Source organism: Delphinus delphis, chromosome 5 (genome assembly GCF_949987515.2).
Source record: "Delphinus delphis chromosome 5, mDelDel1.2, whole genome shotgun sequence".
In the NCBI taxonomy this organism is placed as follows: Eukaryota; Metazoa; Chordata; class Mammalia; order Artiodactyla; family Delphinidae; genus Delphinus; species Delphinus delphis.
This window is the reverse complement of record NC_082687.1, coordinates 67902911-67928677: the sequence shown is the minus strand read 5'-3', so window position 1 is coordinate 67928677 and position 25767 is coordinate 67902911. Positions and strand designations below refer to the sequence as shown.

The 25767-nt window shown below is 41.1% G+C and overlaps 1 protein-coding gene and 1 long non-coding RNA gene across 7 annotated transcripts in view; one reads left to right on the top strand and one right to left on the bottom strand.

Annotated features, from left to right (window-relative positions):
- Positions 1-2792: 2792 nt before the first annotated feature.
- On the bottom strand, positions 2793-25506 carry OCIAD2 (OCIA domain containing 2). 5 transcript variants are annotated; one of them, XM_060012575.1, is made up of 8 exons: positions 25404-25468; positions 18512-18555; positions 16641-16769; positions 12515-12611; positions 10881-10912; positions 7689-7736; positions 6423-6540; positions 2796-4783 (listed from the first exon to the last, which is right to left on the bottom strand). In XM_060012575.1, the coding sequence occupies exons 4-8, from the start codon at positions 12541-12543 to the stop codon at positions 4702-4704; spliced, it is 309 nt and encodes a 102-aa protein (XP_059868558.1). In that variant the 5' UTR covers positions 12544-12611; positions 16641-16769; positions 18512-18555; positions 25404-25468; the 3' UTR covers positions 2796-4701. The 5 variants fall into 5 exon arrangements, with proteins under 5 accessions (XP_069396793.1, XP_059868558.1, XP_069396792.1 ...); XM_060012571.1 differs by having other exon boundaries at positions 2798-4783; positions 10881-10934; XM_060012572.1 differs by lacking the exon at positions 18512-18555 and having other exon boundaries at positions 2798-4783; positions 10881-10934; positions 25404-25506.
- Positions 25383-25767, top strand: part of LOC132425984 (uncharacterized) — a 48092-nt gene continuing 47707 nt past the window's right edge. For both annotated transcript variants that reach the window (XR_011246483.1, XR_011246482.1), the window contains exon 1: positions 25383-25505. This is a non-coding gene — a long non-coding RNA (uncharacterized lncRNA). The remainder of the gene's footprint in view (positions 25506-25767) is intronic.

Below are 25767 nucleotides of genomic sequence, written 5' to 3'. Positions count from 1 at the left end.
AGTTAACTCCTTCCACCTGGTGGGGTCTTAGTATCTGCAAAACAGCTCAAAGGACGTGGCTCAGAATACTGTCTACAGCCCTTGAGGAGGAACTAAAGGTCCTTGACTTTAATGGTACGACTATTATTTTGTCTTGCTTGACCGTTTTCCTTTGTTTCTGCATTTTCTCACTTCTCTGATTAAATGTATTCTTTGTAACTCAGGGAAGGCCTAGGAGGCTAAAGTTTTTCTACAAACAAGAGGCAGGTGGAGGACATGAAGAAGTCTTTCCTGGGAAGGCCCCATAGAGTCCTGCTCGGTTACACATTGAATGGTTACTCTGAGCCACGCACTGTTCTAAGCACTTTATAGGTATTAGCTCGTTTACTTCTCATGCACAACCTGTCAGGTAAGTCTATTTCCATTTTATGGATGAGGAAATTGAGGCCCAGGGCAGATAAATAACTGACTGAATGTCAGGTGGCCAGTAAGTAAGTAGTGGAGCCTGAATTTGAGCACAGGGCTGGACACAGAACCACTCTTGTTTTCAGTTTAGCTGCCTGAAACAATAAGCCTGTTTAATCCTGCTCTCTGAACTGGTCAATCCATTTCTGGGGTGTTGCTGTGTGTGAGGACACCACAAACCAAAGGGTGTCCCAAGACCAGGATGTGATAGGGCTGGAAACTCACTCCAGTGGTTGAAAAAACTGGGGCTCTTTAGCCAGAATTCTGAAAGAAACATGCCTTGCAATATTTAAAAGCTATTATGTGAAAGAAGACTAAATTCTGTTTTGTAGTTACAGGAAATTACAGGTTTAGGTTGACAGATATTTACAAAGTGCCTATATCTGGCCATGAACGCTCCTGGGGCTGAAGATTGAGAGATAAATTAAAAAAAAAAAAAAGATATACTTCCTGTCCTGGAGGAGCTCCCAGTCCAGATGGGGAGGGAGGGAACCCTGGGCTCCCCCAGACCTTTCTGAAGAGGTTAGCTTCTGGGCAGTGTAGTGGGTTGCACGTGAAGCAGCAGGGGGCCTTCCCCTGGAAGTACACATGTAGGTCCCGAAACTCACCTGCCCAGACAACAAAGGCGATTTCCACAGTTAGGCGATTTCCACAGAGGTTGGGTTGGCTCTCATGCCACAAACTGGTGATGAGAATATAAGCTCCAGGGAGATGGAATTTTGTTGGTTGTGTTCACTGTTACATTCCCAGGACCTAGGACAGGGCCTGGCACAGAGTGGGCACTCAATTGTTGAACATTTAAACCAGGACATTTCACACAAAAACCTGCACTTGTTTGTTTTGAAAAATTGGAAGATTTGACAACAGTGGGCCCACGTATTGGTGTGTGTGGAAGTGAGGAATACACTGGTGTTTAATATGCCACTGGTGCGGCTTCACTCAGTTACACCGTCTGGTCCTGGACTTTGTAGCCTCTGGGTTAATCACTGAAATCTCTACCAACTTTAAATGTCTATGAAATCAAATTCTGTAGTTGAAATTTGGGTGCAGAGTTCCACAGTGGAAAATTTTTCTGTTGATTAACAAATTGCATTATTTGAATATCAAGAAAATTACCTACAATGACATTTTCATTACTTAATCAAGTCATTCAATATAAATATTATTACTGTCATAATGTTAACAGAAAATAGAAAAATTATTCTGACAGTATGGGAAGAGAATGTCTTTGCTGAAATGAGGATTTTAAAAATATATTAGCATAGTAAGAGGGAAGAGATATGGGAACATATGTATAACTGATTCATTTTGTTATAAAGCAGAAACTAACACACCATCGTAAAGCAATTATACTCCAATAAAGATGTAAAAAAATATATATATATTAGCATCATATACATTACATCATTATATATAGTTACACATAGGTAATATATAACATATATTGGAAATTCTGATCTATTTTGGTAAATGAATCAGACATAAAAGGACTTTGCTACTATTTTTTTAAATTGTGAACTGTGTATTTCATGCAGAATATAGCGTAACTCCAGCAATAACTTTTGAACTCCAGGATCACAGAGACGCAAAATTTAGAAACAAATGGTCACCTTAGCTAACAGTGGGGGGGAACGTTTGAGCAATGTCTCAGAATTTAAAATATCTTGACAGAATCCTTTCTAGTCATCCGTTCATAAGGAACCCAAGACAGAAACACACTTCTGGCATCACTGGAGTGTCACATGGAATTAAAATAAACCACTTCGATGTTGTTTTCTGGTTGGATAAGGCTCATCCTTACTCTTATTAGTGCCATTCTTCACTGTTAAGAACATTTTACAATGTTGTCTAGGTAAAGTACAAATGCAGGACAAGGCTTATTTTAGATATCGAGTTTGTCTCTTCTTATAGGTACATCCAGGGATAAAGTAGCCAAATGTTACACTTTAAATTCCATTAACCAAATGTAAAATAATAGAATATTTTCCATTTTCTTCATTCTTGAACATCAGTCCAACAAGGAATAAGGAGTTTTGCCAGTGAAGTTGGTTAGACATCCAACATTTACCATGTAGTCTCATCAGTTCTTTCTTTTATGCAAGTTTATCTACAATTTTTTCTTGTTCTTTGCCAAGGTTTTTTTTTTTTTTTTATCGTGGAAGTACTGCTTTTATAAACTTATGACCACCTTGGGGATGGGTGCTGGTAACTGCTAAATGCTAACAGACAAATAGATGCTGCTCCTTTAACATGTCTTCCTGGAAAAACAGACATTCTCCCTCAGATACCTGCTTCCTAATATATACAACAGACAATGCAGCAAAATAGTCAAGACTTCTTGGGTGACCTTCCAGGTTTTTTTCCTTGACTGATTTTCTTTCGCACTACGATCACTGAGATAAACTGCTTTAATAAAAACTTATCCACTTAGGAAAATCAGAGAGCCCAAACCATAAACCCAATTGGAGTCAGAATGACTATGAAGATGTCAGCAGTTAAAAACAATGTTCCCTTTTAACAATAATAGATTCATCTTTCCCCACTACCCCAAGAAGGGTTTTAACACTGACTTGCTGTGCTTATCAATGTGAAAATGTTCTGATCCCTGGGAAATCATCTTCTGGAACGCAGGAAATAAAAGTGCCCAATTCTGAATGTCTGCAATAGCTGACATAACACAGAGTCACCAATTGCTAGTCGTTGGAGCCAGAAGTTAAACTGCATCCAAGATGCTAGGATATTGGCTCTGCGTTCTGATTTACAGAAATAGAACTTTATCGACGGAAAAACACCAGGATACGTAACATAAAAAGAGACTTGGTCAAAATTACTCCGTTTCATACACATAATGTTCATGTAAAAATAAAAACTTCCAAATATTTTTGATACAGAAAATAAAATATATATCAAGCATTGACTTTCAATGAGGTTTCCCTTTTTACCTCCTTGGTACAGGTTTCAAGATGTAAGTAAAATGCAAACGAGTACACACACACCCCCAGTATATAAATGGTGACACATATATAAAGTATTTTCCTGAGAAAATGCAAAGATGCAAGAGAAGTTTTCATGTAGGGCTCAGACAATCTGTCATAAAGACAAAAGGTCCCCAGTGGAAGAGTTTGTTTTCATGCAAAAAACCTGGCAGGAGAAGAGGAATGCAACTCTTGGGGTTGGATTGGCAGCCTCTGAGCTCCCTTAAAGCCCTGAAGTTTATCATTCTCTGAATTAATTCTTCCAGTGAGACCTCCCAGAATTACGTAAACTGTTCCTGAGGGACATTTTGGGAAGTTGTGTTTATTCTTTTAGGCCACCAGCAGAATATAAAAGAACGCAGTTCTTGAGAGCTGACCATAAGCATATATCCATTAGCTAAGCAAGGAACCTAAAACAATGGGCTCTTCTAAAACTTCACCATACCGAGGAGACATAAAGTCACCGAGGTCATCAAAAGGACAGTTGAGGGGGTTTCCCTGGCGGCGCAGTGGTTGAGAATCTGCCTGCTAATGCAGGGGACACGGGTTCGAGCCCTGGTCTGGGAAGATCCCACATGCCGCAGAGCGGCTGGGCCCGTGAGCCATAACTACTGAGCCTGCGCGTCTGGAGCCTGTGCTCCACGAAAAGAGAGGCCGCGATAGTGAGAGGCCCGCGCACCGCGATGAAAAGTGTCCCCCCCGCCGCCGCTTGCCACAACTAGAGAAAGCCCTCGCACAGAAATGAAGACCCAACACAGCCAAAAAAAAAAAAAAAGAACAGTTGATTCATATTGTGACTCTTTAAAATGAAACATTTTTCATTAAAAAATCTTGGCCCCTACATTTTAGAAAGCACTTCCCATAGTAACAGTCTTTCTTGCCCTGTATTTCTACCTCCACACATACACACTGGGGCATGATTCTCAAGCTCCTCAACATTCATTCCTATCCTCCATCAGGGATCTTAAAACCCTGAACAAAAGCAGAGTGAAAGAATGGATGGGGTGAATCAGAGAAGACTCTAAATTCTTTTATTTAGCTGTAAGCAAGTAAGAGTGCAACAGAATTTCTTTTGGTGTATGAATGCTCCCAACATGTTCTTAAACAACAGAAAAACATGGAATGCTCAATTCAATGGAGAATCAACCGGCGAAAGCATTTCAATAGAGTGAGAGAATCACAATGTTTCTGTTCTACTATAAGTAAATTATTTTAAAGTACATTTGACATTTTAAAGGTGTACAAATTCAGATGTTTTTGGAAACTTGAAAACCCACAGAGTTTAGGAAGTCGAAGGCTGTGAACTTCCCTCCTTATTTAATCCATGCTTTGTTTTGCATTCCTCACAGGTAAGCAGGCAGTGCCTAAAATAGAAGCAAAAATGTTGGTTTGTACTTTGACACTGGAAGCTCTAGTCTGAACACAATATTATTTAGAGATTTTCAAAAAAGTTTTAATTGATGTATAGCTAATTTACAATGTTGTGTTAGTTTCTGGAATACAGCAAAGTGATTCAGTTATATGTATACATATGTTTATATATATTCTTTTTCATATTCTTTTCCATTATGATTTATTACAGGATATTGAATATAGTTCCCTGTGCTATACAGTAAGACCTTGTTGTTTATCTATTTTATATATAGTAGTGTGTATCTGTGAATCCCAAACTCCCAATTTATCCCCGCCCTCTTTCCCCTTTGGTTACCATAAATTTGTTTTCTATGTCTGTAAGTCTGTTTCTGTTTTGTAAATAAATTCATTTGTATTACATTTTAGATTATTTAGAGGTATTTTCTATGCTAAAGTTCTCAAGCCTAATATTTTTCAGGAATTATCAGAGCTGTTTCTTGGTTTCAGACTCCCCGAATTTCTTCCACAAAAAGGCCATTAATGATTTTCCTGTCCAATGTTGTTTTCACCATGTTGTGCTGCATCTCAAACAGAATCCACTGTGACAAGTAAGGGCTCTTTAGAGAAATGTGTCCCCAACGCTAGTCTTATAATACCATGGTAGAAATAGCTATTATTTACTGAGCTCTCACTGAGTGTCATGAACAATCATTTCTATTCCTTACACCATCCCATGAAAAAAATTCTGATCACCATATTATACAAATGAGAAAACTGAAGATTTGAGAGTTTAAGAAACTTGTCCAAGGTCACGCAGCTTAGTAAGTTAGCAGTTAGAACCCCCTTTGATCCCAGCGACTCTTAACAGCAGAGGTAACGCCACTTACTCCACAGTCCTACTGCTTGTATCCCCTAATGAGAATCATGATTTATATTAATATAGTAAAGGCTCTGAGAAGTCCTGCAGTCAAGAGCCCTGGTTAAATTTGCGTAACCCCGTGACGGTAGAAGCTGTGTCTGCTGATCAAGGCATTCTTTAGAGACTTGTACAATGCTTTGAACATAGTAGGTACTTACTAAATGTTTGGTGAGCAAATGAAATAGGTAACCCAGATAAATCATAATTATTATTGAATTTGAATAGCAACAACTCAAACTTTGAGTTTTTTTCAACATATGAATGTTAAAAACTATTTTAATATTGTAAATGGTGAATGATCTTTCATTTACTTTTTAATAATTATATTTATTATAATCCCTTAATCAAACAGAGTACAGGGCTTCCCTGGCGGTGCAGTGGTTAAGAATCCACCTGCCAATGCAGGGGACACAGGTTCAAGCCCTAGTCCGGGAAGATCCCACATGCCGCAGAGCAACTAAGCCCATGCGCCACGACTACTGAGCCCATGTGCCACAACTACTGAGCCTGTGCTCTAGAGCCCACGAGCCACAACTACTGAGCTCGTGTGCCTACAGCCCGTGCTCCACAACAAGAGAAGCTACCACAATGAGAAGCCCGCACACTGCAACGAAGAGTAGCCCCCACTCGCCGCAACTAGAGAAAGCCTGCGCGCAGCAACGAAGACCCAACGCAGCCCAAAATAAATAAATATATTTATTTAAAAAACCCCCAAAAAGCAGAGTACAAACCTGTTATGCCCTGGACCAAAACCAGCCCCACGCAGCTGACCTTCAAAGGAATGGAATTTACTCTGGCATACTCTTATGTATGATGCCTTTCCAAGGCCAAATCCCAAGATACCAGCAACTGTAAGAGCAGGTTAGGAAAGATAAATAATTTAAAGGTTTGGAATCTCCTCCATTAATGGTCTTCTCGAACTTTATTAACAGCAATAATTCTTATATCAAAAGTACCCTGATGAATCAATGAACAAAATCTCTGGGAATGAAGTTCCCTATTAAAGAGCAGTATTGGGAACTGGAGACTTTTGATCTCCTCAGTTTTGAACTGGAGGTAGAAGGGCTGGGATAGAGCAAGCAAGGGTGATGCCCAGACAGGGGCAGCCAGAGGGAGGCCCAACTGGCAAACAAAGCTCTGAAGCCATGGGGAGGGAGAGATGGGACTTGGGTTGTGGCTCTAGGTAGCCTCCAAATCACGGGGTAGGAGAGCCCCTTAATTTTCTTTATGGATCGGAGTATGGGGAGCTGCAGTCCATCTTGCATGTCAGGGAGGAAGGTCACGAGGCAGAACCATGGAAGACATTTTCAACCTGCTATTCTTGCTGGGAATGAGGTTTCAGGTCGTAAACCGGAATACGTCCTCTGTGTACGTAAAAGGTCTACGGATAACCAGTATAAGAAGGTGAAACCCTACGTTTATGGTAAATGTACTATTAGAAAGCCCTGATTTAAAAAAACTATTCATTTGTTATGTCCGTTATAGAAAATATTTGGAAAAGACTGGCCAAAAGAAGAAAATTAAAATCTCTCATGGAGCTATCATTCAGACTCTGCTGTTGATGTCCTCTTGTTATCCTGCCAGGCCCTCCTAGTTCATGCTTTAGAGGACTAAGGTGAAGTCCCTACTGCTCAGCTTCCCATCAGAAAGTATCAAACGAACTAAAAACTGCAAGGTGGCAAAAAATGGAGACTGTTTTTTTCAGACAGTCAATACAGGCAATTTGGTTAACCTGGACATTCCTATCTCCAGTTGCTATAAACACCTTCTTTTTAAAAAATGAAACATTTTTTTGGCCTCTCCCGTTGCGGAGCACAGGCTCCGGAGGCACAGGCTCAGCGGCCATGGCTCACGGGCCCAGCCGCTCCGCGCCATGTGGGATCCTCCCGGACCGGTGCACGAACCCGTGTCCCCTGCATCGGCAGGCGGACTCTCAACCACTGCGCCACCAGGGAAGCTCAAAAAATGAAACTTTTTTTTTTCCTTTTATGACTTACGTGCAACTTTAGGCAATGATCCAAATCTTGGATTAGCTGCTAAATAACCTAAGAAGTAATGTATAAATGCATTATTATTTCATTTTATAACTTATTTAAATTTATAAAGTATAAGAAGTCTTCAGGGTTTAAGATATACACAGATTCTTAATCTAAAGAGATGATCTTAAAAGAGATAATTCAAATCTTGATTGAATTTAACTCTCAAGTAGTAGTCATTTTTGGCAAGTAACAAGTAATGGCTTTAATGTATAGAAAAAGAACGTGAAACAGACAATTCATGATGTATTTAAAGATATCAAGGCAAGGTGGAGATAACAACTTAGTTCTAAGCAATTAGTCGTTGCCCCCTCCCCTTTTAAAGTAACTCAACACAGAGTTTCAATTTAGAGATTCAGAGTATATATAATCACAATTTTATTTATTTATTTTTGTTTGTTGTTTTTAAGATTTTTTTAAATTAATTTTTATTGGAGTATAGTTGCTTATAATCACAATTTTAAAATGAAAGCATTTCCACCTATGGTGGGCAGAATAATGGATGTTCCTACAGATGTTCCCATCCCAATCCCTAGAAACTGTGAATATATTATCTTACACAACAAAACGGAATTAGGGTGGAAAATGGAATTAAGGTGGCTAATCGGATGACTTTAAAATAGAGAGATTATCCTGGATTATTTGGCTGGGCCCAATGTAATCACGATGACCCCTGAATGTGGAAAAAGGATTCAGAGACAGAACCAGACAGACGGCAGTATGGGAACTTGGCTCCACGCTGCTGGCTCTGCAGACAGAGGAAGGGACCATGTGCCAAGGAATGTGGGTGGGTTCCAGAAGCTAGAAAGGGAAAGGAAGCCCTAGAGCCCCCAGAAAGGAATGCAGCCCTGCTGACACTTTGATTTCAGCTCAGAAAGACCCATTTTGGACTTCCGCCCTTCAAGACTGCAAGCTAATAAATTTGTATTGTTTTCAGCCACTGTGTTTGTGGAAATTTGTAGAAAAGTAATACACAACCTGGAAAAATATATTTGTACAGGGCTTCCCTGGTGGTGCAGTGGTTAAGAATCCGCCTGCCAATGCAGGGGACACGGGTTCGAGCCCTGGTCCAGGAAGATCCCACATGCTGCGGAGCAACTAGGACTGTGCACCACAGTTACTGAGCCTGCGCTCTAGAGCCCGTGAACCACAACTACTGAGCCCGTGTGCCACAACTACTGAGCCTGCGTGCCTAGAGGCCGTGCTCTGCAACAAGAGAAGCCACCACAATGAGAAGCCCGTGCACAGCAGCGAAGAGTAGCCCCTGCTCTCTGCAACTAGAGAAAGCCCGCGTGCAGCAACCAAGACCCAATGCAGCCAAAAATAAATAAATATTTTTTAAAAAGAGAAAATAAAATAATTTTAAATATATATTTTTGTACAGATGTAAGAGATGGTAGATTTTGAGCAAGTAGTTTAATATTCATAAAACATAATCCCTATACATAGATGTCATGGCCATATTTGTTTTTCTGTGTCAAAAATGTTCTGAAAAAGGCTTATCACTGACTAATGTATTTCCACAAAAAGACCATCTTCAAGTTATAAAAATGAAATCATATTTAATAAATCAACTTTAAAGACAACAATAATACTGACCGAAATGAGATTCTTCTAGATATATGACATGTGGTCTTTCAGACCCCAAAAGAGCTAAACATCTTCCCTCATGTTTGCTGGGTACAAGTACTCTCTAAAATCCTAATAATCAGCAGTGTTCAGTATAATGGGCTTCCACAGGGTCAGGTGCCTTCTTGCTGTCTGGGGACTAAGCAATGCTTATAGGTTCTCTGGCTGGATAGAGTCGGGGAGAAAGAAGAGGGCAAGGAACAAGGAATAGAGGGGAACAATGGACAGTGCTAAGAGGCACGGAGAGGTTATGTGGGTGACGCAGGGCGGCCGTCAGTCCTCATGATCTGCTGTACACGGGTGCCCCTCCTGAGGCAGATGCAGCCTCTCTCCAGGACAAATGGCTTGGTGTTCAGAGCTTGGGTGAATTTCAGCCCCATTTACTTCTTCCCTGGAGCACCCTTGTGCGGGGAAGTTATCTGTCTAACCATATACCAAGGCCCTAGGAGACACAGGAACTCTGGTACAGAGACAGGCACTGCAATAGTTTCCTGGGGCTGCCGTAACAAATTACTACAAACTCAGTGGTTTAAAACAACACAGATTTGGGACTTCCCTGGCAGACCAGTAGTTAAGACTCTACGCTTCCACTACAGGGGGCACGGGTTTGATCCCTGGTCAGGGAACTAAGACCTCATGTAGCGCGGCCAAAAAAACCCCCCAAAAAACCCACACAAATTTAATACGTTACAGTTCTGGAGGTCAGCAGCTCAAAATGGGTCTCACTGGGTGTTTTAGTCCATTCGAGCTGCTATAACAAAATACCACAGATTGGGTGGCTTATAAAACAGCAGACATTTATTTCTCACTGTTCCGGATGCTGGAAGTCCAAGATCAGAATGCTGGCATGGTCGACTTCTCATTGTATCCTCACGTGGTGGAAGGGGCAGGGCCCTCTGTGGGGTCTCTTTTGTAAAAGCACTAACCGCCTTCATGAGCTCTCCACCCTCACGCCCTAATCACCTGCAAAGGCCCACCTCCTAATAGCATCACCTTGGGCTTTAGAATTCCAATCTGTGAATTTGGGGTGGGCGGGGGAATACAAATATTCAGACCATAGTACAGGGCTACGTCAAGGCATCAACAGAGCTGCAAGCCCTTCTGAAGGCTCTAAGGTTTCTTCCTTTCCAGCTTCTGGAGGCCACTCATTGCTTGACTCATGGCCCCTTCCTCCATCTTCAAACTCAGGAATGTTGAGCTGAGTCTTTCTCATGCTGCCATCTCTCTGGTTCTGTCTTCTGATCCACTCTCACTTTCAAGGACCCTTCTGATTATATTGGGCCCATCTGGATTAATGACCTTAATTCCAACTGCAAATTTAATTTCTCTTTGTCATGGTCACTCATTCCGGGAAATAGGACATCTATGGGAGGGAGAGCTGGGGACGTAGGCTAGAAACAGGCAAAAGCCCGCATAAATAAATTCTTCACCAAAAAATAAATGCCAAGTACCAAAACCCGCCAGGAGGACCCCAGAAAACTGGATTCTCTTAAGTTAAACTATGTACCAAATACTGAATCTTACCATGGTGGACCAGTCCTTGGGTGACAAGCATGCTTACAAGAGAAAAAGGCAGAGCTGTAAAACAGAAACGCCCTTCAATATTGGTATTTTAAAACTTGGCCCCTCACCTAGAAGAATGAGGGAGAATTACTCTGAGTGTTTTCTCTTCCTGCTTTGGCAGTGAGATTTTAGTCATTTTTTATTTTACTAATTTGACACATATTAAGCACCGCATGAAGAATTTTCTTGGGGTCTGCCCCAGGCACTCAACCTAATGCACAGCATTAATGTGACAAAACCTAGATCCCCTGCCACTCCGTCTCTGAGACCCACCATGCACCGGATTCGGATCACTACATACAACACAGGCATCTTCATGTGTGTGCGCTGAGCTGGGGAATTTGGGAGTTTCCATTCGCTATATATTTTGAAATTTTCAATCCTGCATGAAAGTTAAAAAAAGAGGACGATAAACTGCACACCCTATCTACTATAGTTCCCTGCTTTTGTCTTTTATGACATTTTGTCACACAATTTGGATACGTTTATTTTCTGAAGATTACTACATTCGAGGTAAACATGGGCCATGTTTAGAGATGATTTTTATCTCTAAACAGGCAAGTGAGTCCAGAAAAGGAAGTTTCTAGTTCTGTCAAAATGTGTCAAATGACTTCTTCCCAAAGCACAGAGAAGTGATTAAAAAAAATCGGTTGCTATTTGATTTGTCTTGGTTGCTAGCTCTTCCTAGTAACCAAGACAAATCAAATAGCAACGAATTTTTCCACTCAGAGCTATCTACCTGATGGTAGGCAAATGGGTCATACTGAAATGTTAAACTACTAGGGCTTAAATAAATTACTCACTCATAAGTTGTCAGAAAATTTCTAGCAGCACAATCAATAAGAAGTAATGAACAGTGAACATCAACTTCTAAGGAGTGTTACTTCCAAAAACAACTGATACTGGATTTGAATGATTTAAGAAATCAAAATGAGTATTTCAAAGTAAAATTATCCCTATGCCAGCAATATTGGGACTATATCTATAGGCTGTATTATGACATTTTCAAGTGACAAGTCACGAATTTTTAAAATTAAACGGGACTTTAATGCACAACCTCAGTTCACACCCTTGTCTCATATAAAGCAGGCCCGGAAAGAGGAAGAGACTTGGCAGAAAAGGTTACTTCAAGACATTGTAAGGGAAGTATTAACAGAATGCTGCCACTCTTCATTCATTCCACGAATATTTAATAGGTACTTTTTATATGTGAAGCAGTGTGCTTGGCTCTGGGAGGGAGCAATGAACCTGAACTTGATGAAGGTTAGAGTTCAGTGGAATTGTGGAAAGTCTACTCTTTCAAGAAATTCTAAATAACACTCTTGGTACACATTCTCGGTCACATGAAAGAAAGTGTTAGGTGTGCATCACTTTTTGCTAAGGGGGGTAAACAGCTCCTAAATCAGATATTATCCCTGACCTTAAAAGGGTCTCAATATGGACTTAAATTCCAAGCAGCCTCAGGTATCAGTGTCTTCAGGGAATTATGCAAAGTCCCTGCTCAAAAATAAATCAATACCATAATTCTAATACGATATTAGGCAGTTTATTGCAGCAAAAACAGTATTAACAAAGATTAAGAGGGATGCAATTACCTCTCTTCCAGAAACTTTCTTCTTGACATTCCCGGATAATCTTTGAAATCTCTGATTTGTGGATGTGCAGTTTTGATTTTGGACAAAACAACAGACTCTGCAAGGAAAGTTACGTGATGACTTGACTGAAATCATCAGAAGAGCATCTGCTCTGTCTTCCCTAGAGGAGGGCGAGGAGGTCTTTTCACTCTGGTCACACAGCGTGCGTTCTTTCCCGCTGCCAGCACTGTGCAATGGCCAGTTTCAGCCAGTGCTTTCCAGCTGTGAACGATGGATGGACTTAACCAAGAAAAGAATCACAGGTGGAGAAGCAGAGTGATTCAGTGACTAGTGAGCATGAAGCAGATACCTGGTCAGAATGCACTACTGCTGAGGTCACATTTTCTTTCTTACGTCCAGTCTCTGTCTATGCAGTCCCTGTCCCTGCAATGACACTCACTCCCTTTGCCTACCTGGTCTTCTTAAGACCCAGTTCAAGATCTCCTCCTGGGTGAAGAGAGAGACTTCCCCTACAGCATAATATTTACACATCTGGGATCTCACTCAGAGCAGTATTACAAGTTATCTATTTATAGATCTGTATTCCAATTTACCTATTTATACTTCTATAAGCATTTTTAGACCGTGAGAAACTATAGTCTAAAAAGCATCAGCAGACTGCTTTTTATTTTTCTACATACTTTACTTTTTATCTTAACAGTTTTTTTTAAACACATTTATAAATGGTCTGCACATAATATCTGGGGGAACTATTGATATGGTTGACATTATTTTTATGAGTTCTACAGTACTTTTTTTTATCATGTTGATGTGCTACGATCTGGACTAACTCCCATCTTTTATTATCCTCCCCTTTTGTAGGTATGTATGTGGTTATTCACTTACTCTCACCCACATTCTCCATCCTCGTTCTCTGCCCATCACCGCCATTCTGGGTGTTTAATGTGGATCTTTTGTTTGTATATATGCTTGCAAAATGTTCATTGTTTGGGGTGCCTGCAGTATTTAATGCAAATGGCATTGTTTTATACATTTAGTTTTATTACTAAAAATGTTTTCAACTCAGTTCTACACTTTTAAGATCTATCCATGTTGCTATATTTATCTAGTCCACTGTTTCTAACTGCGGCATGATTCTCCAGGACGCTTCTGAGTCCCCATCTCCAAGTGTCCCCTTACAGACCCACATGAGAACGCTTTTCAGATATGTATCTAGAAGTAAAATACAGGGCATGCATATTCCAGTTGAACAAAGTCTTGCGAGAGTGCTCTCCCCAATGGCTACACCAGCATCCACTCCCATCAGCAGCGTGTGAACATTCCTCTATATGCCTAAGAACCGCATAAGAGCTAGTTAAGCTGGATTCCAAGCAGGTTAGAGTAAAGAAAGGATGTTGTAACACTTGGCATTATCCAGTTTTCTAAAATTTAACAGTCTAGTAGGTATAAAGCAATATTTTATTGTCTGATAACTAATGTGTTTGAGCATCTCTATGTAGTCTTCAGCCAGACTGTCCTTCTCTGTTGAGGCAATCCCTGCAACTAGACCTCTGTTGTAATCTTTTCTTGTTCAGTGACTCATTAATTTTTTATTGTGGTAAAATACACATAACATAACAGTTACCATTTTATACATTTTTTCATCCTCTCATACACTTTATTTTTTTTTCATTTTATATTGGAACATAGTTGTTTTACAATGTTGCGTTTAACCATTTTAAAGTATACAGTTCACGGCATTCAGTGTATCTACAATGTGTGCAGCCATCACCGCTATCTAGTTCCAGAGCTTTTTCATCACCCCAAAAGGAAATTCCATACCCAGTAAGGAGTCTGTCCTCATTCCCTCCTCTCTCCAACTGCCTAGCAACCACTAATCTGCCTTCTGGATTTGCCTATTCTGGGTATTTGGTACAAACAATATCATACAGCATGTGACCTTTCGTGGCTGGCTTCTTTTCCTTTGCATAATGTTTTCAAGATTCACCCACGTGGTAACATGTATCTGTATTTCATTTCTTTTTATGGCTCAATAATATTCCATTGTATGAATATAACACATTTTGTTTCTCCATTCATCCACTGATGGACATTTGGATTGTTTCCACCATTGGCTATTGTGAATAATGCTGCTATGAACATTCCTGCACAAGTTTTTGTTTTCAGCTCTGCTGGGCCATACTGCAACTCTACGTTTAACTTTTTGAGTTTTGCACAGGAGCTGCACCATTTTCTAATCCCACCAACAATGTAGGAGATTTCCAATTTTTCCACATCCTTGTCAACATTTGTTATTTTCTGTTTTGTTTCTTTTTTTTGGCTCCGCCATCCGGCTTACAGGATCTTAGTTCCCTGACCAGGGACTGAACCCACGTGTTTTGTTTCTTTTTTTTAAATTAGCACTTTAAATGTTTTTAATATAAATTATTCAATTTATTTAAACTAAATAAACTGAATTCTTTCTGTTTTTGACTGTGGTCATGCTAGTGATTGTGAAATGGTGGTTTTGATTTGTATTTCCTTAATGACTAATGACATTGAGCATCTTTTCATCTGAATATTGGCTATTTATATATCTTCTTCGGAGAAACACCTATTCAAGCCCTTTGCTCATTTTTCAATTGGGCTGTCTTTTTGTTATTGAGTTGTAAGAGCTTTTTATATACTCTGGATACTAGACCCTTTTCAGATATATGATTTGTAAATAATTTTTCCCATTCTGTGGGTGGTTCATTTGTTTCTTAGAAACAAATTTTATTTAATTTTTTCCTTAAGTCACACTGCTATTTCTTTGTTTGTGAATTACTTATGTAGGTCCTCTGCCATTCATCTCTTGGAGTTTTAGTGTTTTTCTTGTTGAGGTGCAGTTCCATGGCTTTTGAAGTTCACCTTGCTGATTTTGCAAATGTTCTTTTTTGACTCTTTGTTTGTAGTAGATGTCAATGTGAATGGTGATCACTATTCCCTGAGCACTCGCACACAGGCCAGGCACTGTGCCAAGCATTTTACGTGCATGATGGTGACATGCAAGGATCCTGTGGCACCTGTGCCTTCAGAGCTCTACAAACAGCCCAAGCAGGCAACCTCCCTCTTCTTCCTCTACAACTCCCCATAGCACAGCACACGTTAGTGGTGGTCAGGGTGAGTCACAGTGACCAGGGAAGAATCTGGTCACCACTTACGTTAGCTCAGCAAGCACTCTTCCTCATCCCAGTGCAAATACTTCTTCATGGTTCTGCCTGTGGCTGCGGCAGAAATAAGCAACACCTCCCTCCCTCTCCTCCCGCGAAACACACACACATACACACATCCATGGGCAGGGACCCCAACTATCACAACTGCTGTGAATCCTGCAGTCAAGACTGAAGCTGCTGCAGTGTCCCCAGGGAGCTCTGGTGATCCTTTTCGGTAGAACCATAAATGTTTTATGGATCTCCATTTCACAAAGGCAACTTGGGTGTCTAAATTCCTTATGATGTGATATCATTTGTCTATTTGCCTCTCCTAAACTTTGCTCCTTAAATATCATCTCCTCCATAACGCATTTTTAGCTTGAAAAGGTTGACTCCAGAGAACATGAACTCTACTATCCCATCACAATACTTTCTCTTTTCTTCACTTATGTGTCCCCGAAACAAACAGTATTCATTCTCAAGAAGTTGAAAAACTGTGTCCCTGTTAACACTGGGGTTCTCAATCTGATGCCTAATTTAGTAGTTAAGGACTCTGCCATCCCAAACAGGAACACCTGTCAGCAGCATAGCCTTAGTATGATTAGCCTTGATAACAGAAATGAAAAAACATGCATCCTGTAGCATTCTGTGAGATTCAATTAAGAGTTTTGTTCTGGTAAAGGAAACCTCTTCAGTCACTGACAACCTATGGAAGAGTTAGTTAAGCTGAATTCTACACAGGGAAGAGTAAAGAAAGGATTTTGTAAATAATTGAAAAGGCTCCTTTTCAAGGCAGCCAAAAATACACTTTCCTTCCCCGTTCTATTTTCCCTGAACCCATCCTACAAAGCGCCAGACAGAAAAAACTAAGATGACTGATCAAGGATGAGGTTTAAGGGAAGTCCTGTATGATGTTCCTCTTTAAATGGCAGACTTTCAAATTAGAAATATACCTGCTTGCTTGGTGGTGGCAAATGGGGACCTTTATCTTGGTGTTCATGCGTAGACACTGAAGCCATGATGACTTTGTCTTTGCTTCTCTTCTAGTTGAGTGGGCTCAGCTTCCTCATTTGACCCGATGTCTAAGGAAAGTAGAAGAGAGTCACCATGCCGTGACTGAACATTTATGTCAACCGTAAAAACACCCTTAGGATCAACTCCCCTATTTGGCGACCTTATTTTCATTTTGTCGTTCACCTTCATCTCCAGCCACCTGCAAACTCACTTTCTAATGCTCCTCCTCTACCAACACACACACATTAACTGACTAACGGTGACAGATCAGAGGAAGAGTGGAGTGAGATGTCACCCGAGGCACTGTGAAATGTTTTATGAACTATAAACTGTCATCAAAAAATTTCAATTTATTACAAGGTCATTAGCTACACAAATATTTACTGTCTATTATGTGCCAGGCCAAGGGATACAAAGGATAAGACAAAATCAGTGCTAAAGGAACTCACAGGGGAAGACAGACAAGTCAGCGGTTACACAACATGCAAAGGGCTTCCCTAGAGGCATGCACACGGTACTAAGGAAGAAAGGCTTGTTCTCTCTGGTCAGGTCTGAAGACACCAAAGACCAAGATTCTTGAGCTTTCAAGAGGGTCTGTGGGGCTACTGGAACGTCACGCCGGCCTCTGCTACCACAGGCTCACCCTGCATTCCGTACCCCCTCCCTCCCCCCCAGCCTGAGTGACCCAGAGCCCCCGAATCAGCTGTTACTTTAACCCCATCCTGTCTGAGCCAAGAACAGATGCCCTCAGGCGACCTGCATGCAGAGGCGGGGCCAAATCCAAAGCTGAACCCCTGGAGCTGTGCGAACAAACAAGAGAAAGGGAAATCTCTCCCAGCAGCCTCAGGAGCAGCGGATTAAAGCTCCACAATCAACCTGATGTACCCTGCATTTCTGGAATACCTGAATAGACAATGAATCATCCTAAATTGAGGAGGTGGACTTTGGGGGCAACTGTAGACTTGGGGTTTGCTTTTTGCATCTAATTTGTCTCTGATTTTATGTTTATCTTAGTTTAGTATTTAGAGTTCATTATCACTGGAAGATTTGTTTATTGATTTCGCTGCTCTCTTTTTTTAATATATATATTTTTCCCCTTATTTTTGTGTTCTGAGTGTGTATGTGTATGCTTCTTTGTGTGATTTTGTCTGTATAGATTTGCTTTTACCATTTGTCCTAGGGTTCTGTCTGTCCGTTTTTTTGTTTGTTGTTGTTGTTTTTATAGTATACGCTTGTTATTGTTGGTGGATTTGCACTTTGGTTTGGTTGCTCTCTTCTTTCTTCTTTTTAATTACTTTTTAATTTTTAATAATTTTCTTTATTTTTTATTTTAATAACATTATTTTATTCTTTCTTTCTTTCTTTCTCTCTTTCAATCTTTCTTTCTTTCTCCCTTTTCTTCTGAGCCATGTGGCTGACCGGTGCTCTGGCTGGGCGTCAGGCCTGTGCCTCTGAGGTGGGAGAGCTGAGTTCGGGACATTGGTCCACCAGAGACCTCCAGACTGCACATAATATCAAACGGTGAAAGCTCTCCGAGAGATCTCCATCTCAACGCTGACCCAGCTCCACTCAACAACCAGCAAACTACAGTGCTGGACGCCCTATGCCAAACAACTAGCAAGACAGGAACATAACCCCACCCATCAGAAGAGTCACTTCCTAAAATCATAATAAGGCCACAGACACCCCAAAACACACCACCAGACATGGTCTGGCCCACCAGAAAGACAAGATCCAGCCTCATCCACCAGAACACAGGCGCTAGTCCCCTCCACCAGGAAGCCTACACAACCCACTGAACCAAACTTACCCACTGCGGGCAGACACAAAAAACAGGAACTACGAACCTGCAGCCTGCAAAACAGAGACCCCAAACACAGTTAAGTCAAGCAAAATGAGAAGACAGAGAAACACACAGCAGATAAAGGAGCAAGGTAAAAACCCACGAGGACAAACAAATGAAGAGGAAATAGGCATTCTACCTGAAAAAGAATTCAGTGTACTGATAGTAAAAATGATCCAAAATCTTGGAAATAGAATGGAGAAAATATAAGAAACATTTAACAAGGACCCAGAAGAACTGAAGAGCAACCAAACAATGATGAACAACATGATAAATGAAATTAAAAATTCTCTAGAAGGAATCAATAGCAGAATAACTGAGGCAGAAAACGGATAGTGAACTGGAAGATGAAATACTGGAAATAACTACTGCAGAGCAGAATAACGAAAAAAGAATGAAATGAATTGAGGACAGTCTCAGAGACCTCTGGGACACCATTAAATGCAACAACATTCAAATTATAGGGGTCCCAGAAAAAGAAGAGAAAAAGAAAGGGACTGAGAAATTCTTGAAGAGGTTATAGTTGAAAACTTCCCAAAATACTCAATCAAGTCCAGGAAGCACAGAGAGTCCCATACAGGATACATCCAAGAAGAAACATGCCAAGACACAGATTAATCAAACTATCAAAAATTAAATACAAAGAAAAAATATTAAAAGCAGCAAGGGAAAAACAACAAATAACATACAAGGGAATCCCCATAAAGTTAACAGCTGGTGTTTCAGCAGAAACTCTACAAGCCAGAAGGGAGTGGCAGGACATATTTAAAGTGATGAAAGGGAAAAACCTACAGCCAAGATTACTCTACCCAGCAAAGATCTCATTCAGATTCAATGGAGAAATTAAAACCTTTACAGACAAGCAAAAGCTAAGAGAATTCAGCACCACCAAACCAGCTCTACAACAAATGCTAAAGGAACTTCTCTAGGCAGGAAACACAAGACAAGTAAAAGACCTACAGTAACAAACCCAAAACAATTAAGAAAATGCTAATAGGAACATACATATTGATAACTACCTTAAATGTAAATGGATTAAATGCTCCAACCAAAAGACATAGACTGGTTGAATGGATACAGAAACAAGAGCCATATTTATGGTGTCTACGAGAGACCCACTTCAGACCTAGGGACACATACAGACTGAAAGTGAGGGGACGGAAAAAGATATTCCATGCAAATGGAAATCAAAAGAAAGCTGAGTAGCAATCCTCATATCAGACAAAATGTACTTTAAAATAAAGACTATTACAAGAGACAAAGAAGGACACTACATAATGATCAAGGGATTAATCCAAGAAGAAGATATAACAATTGTAACTATTTATGCACCCCACATAGGAGCACCTCAATATATAAGGCAAATGCTAACAGCCATAAAAGGGGAAATTGAGAGTAACACAATCATAGTTGGGGACTTTAACACCCCACTCTCACCAATGGACAGATCATCCAAAATGAAAATAAATAAGGAAACACAAGCTTTAAAGGATACATTAAACAAGATGGACTTAATTGATATTTATAGGACATTCCATCCAAACACAACAGAATACACTTTCTTCTCAAGTGCTCATGCAACATTCTCCAGGACAGATTATATCTTGGGTCACAAATCAAGCCTTGGTAAATATAAGAAAACTGAAATCATATGAAGTACCTTTTCCGACCACAAGGCTATGAGACTAGATATCAATTACAGGAAAAAATCTGTAAAAAATACAAACACATGGAGGCTGAACAATACACTACTTAATAAACAAGAGATCACTGAAGAAATCAAAAAGGAAATAAAAAAATACCTAGAAACAAACGACAATGAAAACATGATGATCCAAAACCTACGGGATGCAGCAAGAGCAGTTCTAAGAGGGAAGTTTATAGCAATACAATCCTACCTCAAGAAACAAGAAACATCTCAAATAAACAACCTAACCTTACACCTAAAGCAATTAGAGAAAGAAGAACAAAAAAACCCCAAAGTTAACAGAAGGAAAGAAATCATAAAGATCAGATCAGAAATAAATGAAAAAGAAATGAAGGAAACAAGAGCAAAGATCAATAAAACTACAAGATGGTTCTTTGAGAAGATAAACAAAATTGATAAACCATTAGCCAGACTCATCAAGAAAAAAAGGGAGAAGACTCAAATCAATAGATTTAGAAATGAAAAAGGAGAAGTAACAACTGACACTGCAGAAATACAAAGGATCATGAGAGATTACTACAAGCAACTCTATGCCAATAAAATAGACAACCCGGAAGAAATGGACAAATTCTTAGAAAAGCACAACCTTCCGAGACTGAACCAGGAAGAAATAGAAAATATAAACAGACCAATCACAAGCACTGAAATTGAGATTTTGATTAAAAATCTTCCAACAAACAAAAGCCCAGGACCAGATGGCTTCACAGGTGAATTCTATCAAACATTTAGAGAAGAGCTAACACCTATCCTTCTCAAACTCTTCCAAAATATAGCAGAGGGAGGAACACTCCCAAACTCATTCTATGAGGTCACCATCACCCTGATACCAAAACCAGACAAAGAGGTCACAAAGAAAGAAAGCTACAGGCCAATATCACTGATGAACATAGATGCGAAAATCCTCAACAAAATACTAGCAAACAGAATCCAACAGCACATTAAAAGGATCATACACCATGATCAAGCGGGGTTTATTCCAGGAATGCAAGGATTCTTCAATATACGCAAATCAATCAATGTGATACACCATATAACAAATTGAAGGAGAAAAACCATATGATCATCTCAATAGATGCAGAAAAAGCTTTTGACAAAATTCAACACCCATTTATGATTAAAAAAAAAAACAAACCAGAAAATAGGCATGGAGGGAAATTACCTCAACATAATAAAGGCCATATATGACAAACCCACAGCCAACATCGTTCTCAATGGTGAAAAACTGAAATCATTTCCACTAAGATCAGGAATCTTAGACAAGTTTGCCCACTCTCACCACTATAAGTTTTAGCCACAGCAATCAGAGAAGAAAAAGAAATAAAAGGAATCCAAATCGGGAAAGAAGAAGTAAAGCTGTCACTGTTTGCCAATGACATGATAGTATACATAGAGAATCCTAAAGATGCTACCAGAAAACTTCTAGAGCTAATCAATGAATCTGGTAAAGTATAGGATACAAAATTAATGCACAGAAATCTCTTGCATTCCTATACACTAATGATGAAAAATCTGAAAGAGAAGTTAAGGAAACACTCCCATTTACCACTGCAACAAAAAGAATAAAATACCTAGGAATAAACCTACCTAAGGAGACAAAAGACCTGTATGCAGAAAACTGTAAGACACTGATGAAAGAAATTAAATATGATACGAACAGATGAAGAGATATACCATGTTCTTGGATTGGAAGAATCAACATTGTGAAAATGACTATACTACCTAAAGCAATCTACAGATTCAATGCAATCCCTATCAAACTACCAATGGAATTTTTCACAGATCTAGAACAAAAAATTTCACAATTTGTACGGAAACACAAAAGACCCCCGAATAGCCAAAGCAATCTTGAGAAAGAAAAACGGAGCTGGAGGAATCAGCCTCCTGGACTTCAGACTATACTACAAAGCTACAGTAATCAAGACAGTATGGTACTGGCACAAAAACAGAAATATAGATCAATGGAACAGGATAGAAAGCCCAGAGATAAACCCACGCACATATGGTCACCTTATCTTTGATAAAGGAGGCAAGAGTATACAATGGAGAAAAGACAGCCTCTTCAATAAGTGGTGCTGGGATAACTGGACAGCTACATGCAAAAGAATGAAATTAGAACACTCCCTAACACCATACACAAAAGTGAACTCAGAATGGATTAAAGACCTAAATGTAAGGCCAGACACTATAAAACTTAGAGGAAAACATAGGCAGAACACTCCATGACATAAGTCACAGCAAGATCCTTTTTGACCCACCTCCTAGAGAAATGGAAATAAAAACAAAAATAAACAAATGGGACCTAATGGAACTTAAAAGCTTTTTCTCAGCAAAGGAAACCATAAACAAGACGAAAAGACAACCCACAGAATGGGAGAAAATATTTGCAAGCGAAGCAACTGACAAAGGATTAAACTTCAAAATATACAAACAGCTCATGCAGCTGGGTATCAAAAAAAACAACCCAATCCAAAAATGGGCAGAAGACCTAAATAGACATTTCTCCAAAGAAGATATACAGATTGCCAACAAACACATGAAAGAATGCTCAACATCACTAATCACTAGAGAAATGCAAATCAAAAGTACAATGAGGTATCACCTCACACCAGTCAGAATGGCCATCATCAAAACATCTACAAACAATAAATGGTGGAGAGGATGTGGAGAAAAGTGAACCCTCTTGCACTGTTGGTGGGAATGTAAATGGATACAGCCACTATGGAGAACAGTGTGGAGGCTCCTCAAAAAACTAAAAATAGAACTACCATATGACCCAGCAATCCCACTACTGGGCATATACCCTGAGAAAACCATAATTCAAAAAGAGTCATGTACCACAATATTCATTGCAGCTCTCTTCACGATAGCCAGGACATGGAAGCAACCTAAGTGTCCATCGACAGATGAATGGATAAAGAAGATGTGGCACATATATACAATGGAATATTACTCAGCCATAAAAAGAAACAAAATTGAGTTATTTGTAGTGAGGTGGATGGATATAGTTTGTCATACAGAGTGAAGTAAGTCAGAAAGAGAAAAACAAATACCGTATGCTAACACATGTATATGGACTCTAAAAAAAAAAAAGGTTCTGAAGAACCTAGGGTCAGGACAGGAATAAAGATGCAGAGGTAGAGAATGGACTTGAGGACACAGGGAAGGGGAAGGGTAAGCTGGGATGAAGTGAGAGAATGGCATGGACATATATACACTACCAAATGTAAAATAGATAGCTAGTGGGAAGCAGCCACATAGCACAGGGAGGTCAGCTCAGTGCTTTGTGACCAGGTAGAAGGGTGGGATAGGGAGGGTGGGAGGGAGGGAGACGCAGGAGGGAAGAGATATAGGGATATATGTATATGTATAGCTGATTCACTTTGCTATAACGTGGAAACTAACACACCATTGTAAAGCAATTATACTCCAATAAAGATGCTAAAAAAAAAAAAAAAAAAAAAGAGGGCAGGAAGACCAATTTGGAAGGTGCTATAGTACCCCAGGCAAGGATGTGAAGAGACCTGAACCAAGACCCTTGTGGGAAGGCTAGAGATGATAAATTTGTATCTGGAAATATTGGATTTGGGTGCCTTCTGGGCATACATTGCAATTAGCCAGTAGGGATTAGAATATTTGAGGATTTGGGTCTGGAGTTAACAGATTAGGGGTAGGCTAGAAAGATCAATTTGGGAGTTGCCATCATTGAGATGATAGGTAAAGCAGGAAACATCAATAAAATTGTCTAAAACGAGTACTGGAGAATGTGAACACTGAGGCCAAGGGAATACCAACAAGAGGAAAAAAAAAAAAAAAAAACAAGCCAAGGAGATGACTGAGAAAGAATAGCTGATACAAAGGAGAGGGAGTTTCTGAAGGAGGATCGTGAATCATTGGTGTCACATGGCTGAGAAAAGTGATTTCGCAACAATGGGCATAGTCCAGGTGGACCACGCGCTACCGCACCACCTGCCCCGCCAATGGCCAATGCACTCTGCAGATCCGCACTCCATGACAACCACTGATTTCCATGCAAAATGAACCTCTCATCATACACAGTTCTGTTTCCTACTAAGCTGCCAGAAATACAAGCCAAGGGGACCCGTTCTTGTACCAAGTTTCACTTTCAGCACCTAATGTTACTGTAGAGGCAGCGTGATGCCCTAGGGTAGAAAGACCTGCTTTCAGATCCTGACTCTACTCTTTGCTAGCCCTTGCTTTGGGGCAAGTGACTTAAAGTGCCTGTGCCTCAGCTTTCTCACCTGCTAAGTGCAGGTGATGGACCTTGATGGGCTGTTGCAAAGAAGAGGGATGAGGTCCATAAGCATTAGCTCAGCACAAGCACACAGTGAGTGTGTGAGCAGTAAAGGGCAGCTGTCAGAGCCCTGGGCGCTCTACTTCTTGAGGACCTCCAGGAAGTGTTTGCTGACCTAAGGCCAAATTAGATTATCTTTGCTTAGTTAGGCCATTGCCTCAAATCTGGAAGCAAAGATACCACAACACAGCTTTGGTGGTCAAGTCCCCTCACACCCAATTAGTCACTGGTCCACATCTAAGCAGGCCTTCTCAGGGTCTCGCCTTCCGGGTGCAGCCCTCACCCCATGCCCAGGTCTGGTTTGGGGTCCCTCTGCTTCCTCCGTTGTTGGCGGCGGCAGGAGTGCTGACAGGTGGGCAGTGGGAGGGAGGCGCTCAGCAGGATGGGGGTGGGGGCGTGTGATCGGACCCACAGGCACAGGGGGGTCACTGCACTTTCTGGTAGGGGAGCGCCGGCGGGGATATTTTTTTGAGGGGGGGGGGCCGGGATCAGCCTGCAGGAATCCGCCGCCATCCCAGGGTCGCGGCTGGAGCCCGGGCCAGCGAGGAGCGGTTGGAAGAGGCGATGCTAGGCCAAGTACCTCCGTCCTGAGGACCCCAGAAGTAATGCGGGCAGAGGAGGCCATCCGCTCTCGCCATCCCTTCCGCTGTCACCGCCCCGCCCCCCCCCCCAGGCGGGCTCATACGCGGGGCTGAGAATCGCGTCAGAGGCCGCGTCTCAGGCGCCCGCCCAGCAGAGCTCGCCTCCCCGCGCGGCCGCCGCTGTAGCCCGGATGCTCCCGCCTCCCCGGCGCCCGCGCCCGTCCCTGGCGACCACCCCGGGGCCCGTGGTCCCCTTACCGCGCTCGCTCCCGGGACCTCGCCTGTGCTCGGTGAGCTTCCCTCTGCCTCTTTCTTCCTTTTGCTCCGGCCCCAGCGGCGCACCGCCCCTCGCTTCCTCACGTGAGTCACTCAGCAAGTGCACCCCATCCCCCATCCTGCTGTCTCTGATGGTGGCCTCACACCTATGCCCAAGTGCCCAAGCTGAAACCCGGCTGTTGCTAGAATCTCCCACCTCACCTCCAGGTCTTGTCCTGACACCTGGTAGATTCTTTTGCCTTTCAAATAACTCCTTTCTTCCCAATAAAAACAGCGACAGCTATTTATTGAACACCCTCCCTGGGCCAGGAGGCTACATCCTGCAGCCTGTTTTTTCTTTTTTTGA

What these genes read in the sequence shown, in the direction of transcription:
- OCIAD2 (XM_060012572.1), bottom strand. Translation starts at nt 16,706, where the DNA reads ATGGCTTCAGTGTCTACGCATGAACACCAAGATAAAGGTCCCCATTTG. An exon ending in AGAAAGTTTCTGGAAGAGAG is followed by an intron (nt 10,935 to 12,514) that starts GTAATTGCATCC and finishes TCTGTTTTACAG; the next exon opens with CTCTGCCTTTTTCTCTTGTA. An exon ending in ATCATTGCCTAAAGTTGCAC is followed by an intron (nt 6,541 to 7,688) that starts GTAAGTCATAAA and finishes CTGCTCTTACAG; the next exon opens with TTGCTGGTATCTTGGGATTT.